The sequence below is a fragment of the Atta colombica genome, unplaced genomic scaffold (genome assembly GCF_001594045.1).
Source record: "Atta colombica isolate Treedump-2 unplaced genomic scaffold, Acol1.0 scaffold27, whole genome shotgun sequence".
Lineage (NCBI taxonomy): Eukaryota > Metazoa > Arthropoda > Insecta > Hymenoptera > Formicidae > Atta > Atta colombica.
This window is the reverse complement of record NW_017259370.1, coordinates 1151020-1156025: the sequence shown is the minus strand read 5'-3', so window position 1 is coordinate 1156025 and position 5006 is coordinate 1151020. Positions and strand designations below refer to the sequence as shown.

The 5006-nt window shown below is 29.0% G+C and overlaps 1 protein-coding gene across 2 annotated transcripts in view; it reads left to right on the top strand.

Moving 5' to 3' along the window:
• LOC108689357 (diphthine--ammonia ligase) overlaps positions 1-5006 on the top strand; it is a 7074-nt gene that overhangs the window by 1354 nt on the left and 714 nt on the right. The window contains exons 3-12 of one of the 2 annotated variants that reach the window (XM_018196089.1): positions 70-254; positions 359-432; positions 523-703; positions 2143-2234; positions 2333-2423; positions 2498-2675; positions 3287-3454; positions 3597-3898; positions 4318-4639; positions 4826-4927. In XM_018196089.1, coding sequence (XP_018051578.1) covers positions 70-254; positions 359-432; positions 523-703; positions 2143-2234; positions 2333-2423; positions 2498-2675; positions 3287-3454; positions 3597-3898; positions 4318-4639; positions 4826-4927 — 1695 coding nt within the window. Of the gene's footprint in view, positions 1-37; positions 255-358; positions 433-522; positions 704-2142; positions 2235-2332; positions 2424-2497; positions 2676-3286; positions 3455-3596; positions 3899-4317; positions 4640-4825; positions 4928-5006 lie in introns of both variants that reach the window. The other variant, XM_018196090.1, reaches the window with a different exon arrangement.

Sequence of the window (5006 nt, the reverse complement as noted above, 5' to 3'; positions counted from 1 at the left end):
TTTATATTATAAATATTATAATTTATAATTTATGCAGATGTAACATAGGGGTTAACGCACTGCTTCTAGATGATCTGGATTCATTTATGTTTCAAACGGTAGGACATCAAGGTGTTAAGTATATTGCTCAAGCTATAGGCTTGCCTATATATCGTTATCCAACGTTTGGCAAAGCAAACGTGCAAGAGAAATATTATTATCCTACAGAAAGTGATGAAGTTGAAGATCTTTTTAAGCTTTTAAGTACAGTAAAGGTAAATTAACTTCTTTATTTTCTAAGCTATATACATATGACATCAATCTTTGTATCAATTCCAATAATTATTCATATATGTTTTTCCAAAACATATTTTTTCAGGAACGTGAAAATATAGAGGCTGTGTCAAGCGGTGCTATTCTTAGTGATTATCAACGAATTCGTGTGGAAAATGTGTAATTATTATTTATTTCTCCTATTTAAATCTGTAATATTATATAGTTGCTGCTACATTAATTTTTTTTCGAATATATTTTTTTTTGTAGATGCAATCGTTTAGGTCTTATTTCTTTATCGTATTTATGGAGACGGGACCAGGATGAGCTGTTAAATGAAATGATACAGAGTTCTGTTAACGCAATATTGATTAAAGTTGCGGCTTTAGGCCTTGAAATCAAACATTTGGGCAAATCTATATGTGAAATGCAACCTCATCTCATTAAAATAGTAAGTCAAGTTGTTTCTTATTTAATCAAATATGATATAATGAGTGTTTTTAATATTTTTTTTTAATTGTGTCGATAATGTACAGGATATCTAATTATTGATAAAACATTCGTGTTCAGATAGAGCGAACTAACTAAACTGATAATGAATTCGGTCATTTGCATTCCATTAGATTAGTGCATAATAAAAGCTATACACGAAATAAGTAAAGTTAAATGTAAAAGCAGGATTGGTAAGTTAACAGCTTTGAAAATTTAACTTAGTTAAGATAGAAGTTAGTTTATAGTGACATTAATTAAATTAAAAGTTAAATTAAAAAAAGTAATTAAAAAGTTAAAAGTTAAATTTGTTTTATTTCATGATTTCAAGTTAACTTTTCTTTTAACTAAATTAAAAAACTAAATTAAAAATTTAATTTTTTTAACTAACAAGAGACTCACATATGTATTTCATGGATTTTGATCAGCTTTTGCATGATTATTCTGAGCATCAAAAAAATATCCTGTAAAGCAGTAAATTGCACTTCTGCGTATTTTTCAAAAAATTCGTGATTTTAGGTCATAACGACAGATCGCTTTCAAATCTCTTTATTCTTTGCTTAAACGTAAATGAAATATTTGGATTTATTTAAAATTTAGTAACATATCTTCAATGGACACGAATGTATAAGCATATAATCCAAGCAGGGATCCGTATAACGCCAACTATCCAATCCTGATGTTAACATTTAAATATAATCATATAAAATTAAAAAGTTAAGACTCTAAAATGTAATTAAATGAAGTTAAAAATAATAATTAATTTTTTAACTTTTTAACTTATTATCCAACTTTGTGTAAAAGCATATGAAGGCTTATATATCTAATGATCATGCTATTTAGCAGAATATAAATATATTATTTCATTGATGTTGATATTATGCTATTGCATTTAGATATAGCAGCCTGTGATATGCATCAATACAGTGTAGTGTGAGTGACCGAATTCATCGCGAATCGAAAAGTCTTATTTTGCAACTTCTGCAATAATCAACTAGATAATAATTTCTAAAGATCGCCAAATGAATACGAAATGCCAGCGCGTGGCGAAATAGTACCGCCTAATGTAGGAAGGTATTATCTTTTGTACTTTGCCAATATCGCTTGTGGTAAACAATTGCACATTTAACAACATATGTAGCTGGATAGTCATATCTTGTCGCGTGCTTGCATTTGACAGTAAGCCGAATGTGCGATCTTTATTAATCTTGCTTAATTGTTGCGAAAATTGCAAAATGATACAGGACTTTTCGTCTCAATTTAATCCTTTTTATCTATAAGCACTTTGTCAATAATTAGGAGATATTCTGATCTTGATTATGGATATAATACATATAATGAAACAAAATTGAAAATATAGCTTCAAATTTATTTTTGATAATCTATAAATTTTATTTATAGAAAGAAAAATATGGAGTAAACATATGTGGAGAGGGAGGAGAATATGAAACTTTTACCTTAGATTGCCCCTTGTTTGCTAAAAGTATTGTAATGTAAGTATTACATGTTTACATTTATGTATTATGTACTTCTGAATAATTATATATATATATATATATATATAAATACTTCATTTTTTAATTTTTTTTAGTGATGAGTATGAGAGTATTGTAAATTCGAGGGATGACGTAGCGCCTGTAGGATACCTCGGATTTACAAAGATCCATTTAGAAGATAAGGACGTAAGTTTTTGGATATCACGTTGATAATTGTAAGACACTATCAAGTGTCATCAAAATGAAGACTTATTTTTTAGAATGGAGAATTGGAGAAGTTAAGTCTATCTGAGAGACTAAAAAATGTTTTGATAAAGTCCCCACAGGATTATATTGCTGAAATCATTGGTCCTGAGCTACATGATGGTTGTAATTTATCAGAAGATGAAAATGATGAGCATGCATGTGAAAGTAATAGTTTGAAGGCATCGAACTCAGGTAGAAAAAATAGTGTTTACTACCTGGAAAATTTGGAATCTTTTTATCCCCAAAAATCATGGATTTTTATAGAATTTTATTCGAATTTAGAGAAATTTTAAGAATTTTAAAGAAATTTTTTTTTACTTTTAAATTTATAAGTTCTATTTTTTTAAAACTTTTTTTCCTGATAATGTAAAATGTTAACAATTAGCAGTGAATATGGTTTTTAATAAAAAATTAGTGACATATCATAGAAGATACCAGAATATAATAATGATATTGTAGTTATGTCTTGCCTATATTTTATAGGTTTCGCAACTTTATAATTTTATATATTAGATTTAGAAAATGATAGATTTAGTCAAAATTGTATCTATTAGAATCCTTATCTTCTATTAGTTTTTAATATATTACTTTATTTGTATTGCTTGCATTCCAATTCGACATTTTTATTTCAAACCTCTTTGTTTCATTTAGAGATCAAATTCTCTGATCTCTTAGAATTTAAAAAAAAAATCTGAAAAATCCGGGAATTCTCATTTTTTTAAAAGATTTCAGCAAACATCATGAAAAAGAACAGAGAAAAATACATATAAAATATATCAAAATATATCTGTGTGAATATACAGGTCAGTTTCATCCTCCGAGCCCAATGGAGATTTTGTACGAAGATGAAGATTGCCCAGATGCTCCGGTTGTTAACAGAAATCAAACAGGATGGTTCTGGTTTGGAGGTATTGTAGGAAAACATCCGGATATAACACCTGCTACAGAAGAGGCACTGGAAAAACTAAGCAGTAAAATTCACATCTTAATCGCATACTTTTCGGCTTAGTAATTATTTAAATTAACAATTATTTCTTATTCGAAATTTAATTGATAACATAAAAAATCAATATTAATAAATCTTTTTTACATATAATATTTGTCTAATTATAGCTCTGATACAAAATGAAAATTTATGCCCATCTGACATAGTCGCGATAACATTGTACATAAAAGATATGTCGAATTACAAGGCTATAAACGAAGTATACGTTTCCTGGTTGGGTAAGAGAAATCCGCCAGTTCGTGTATGTGTAGAATGTCCTTTGAACGTACATGTCGCACTTGATGCGACAGCATATAAGGAGAGCCAAGAAAGCGGCGATAAATGGGCCTGTAAGCGACACACGATGCAGGTTCAAAGTATAAGCCATTGGGCACCTGCCAATATTGGTCCTTACTCTCAGGCTGTTCGTGTAAGTACAATTTCCAGATTCCGACTTTGCATTACATATCCTATGAGTGGAGATATTGATCTCCACTCATATGTAGAGAAAAAAATAAAAAAACTTTTATTATGTAATTTAAACCCAAGTTATCGATAGATACCTACTCACAATTTAATTGGCTCATCCGTTATTGAGGTGAGAGATCCGATGATCTCTCAACTCTTTGGTTCGCGTATAATAGGTCTCGGGAGTCTCATTGTATATATATATATATATATATATAAATTAATAAAATGTGTATTTTACTGACATCTGAGGCGTCCTGTTTTTTTAAGGAAATTGATCTTAAAATCTTTTTCAATATTATTATTTAGTCTTTTTGTAATCTTTTATATTAAAAAAATTTAAGACAATTTGTTTTATAAAAAATGTAATTTTCTGTACAGGTAGGTGATGTTATTTTAGTTGCTGGGCAAATACCTTTGGTGCCTGGCAATATGAATCTTCTAGACATGAATATTAAACGGCAGTGTCGTTTAACGTTGAGGCACATAGACCGTATTGTTAAGGCTATGGATGCGAAACTTCGAGATATAGTACAAGGTATCTGTTTCCTGACTCATTCTAATTACATAGCAGATGCGAGAAAAGAGTGGGAAAGGAGGACTAGAAATGCTATTATAGATTACGTTGTTGTACCAAATTTACCACGTGGTGCTCAAGTTGAGTGGTGTGTTTGGGCTCATAGGGATAATAACCGATTCGAGTGTAAGTATTCAAAGCTTATCTGACGAAGATATATTTGCTGTAAGTTAAATAGAAAATATTTTTTTTCTTCATTTTTTGTTATTTTTACAGTATAACTTACAGCAAATATATTTTTATATTTTTTAATTTAAATTAAAAGCGAGAGATGTATTATTATTATTACATATATCTTATTATTTATTGCAGACGAGGAAACAGGAAAATGTGTGGCTAATTTTAGGATAGCCATCAGGCGTAGATGGAATTATGAAAATAATGTTTCGGCGATTGTATGTTACATGTCTACCGGTAAATTTCTTTTAATAACTTATTTAAAATATATTTTTCGAACTTCTTTTCATAAATATATTTTTTTATCCATTTTAAA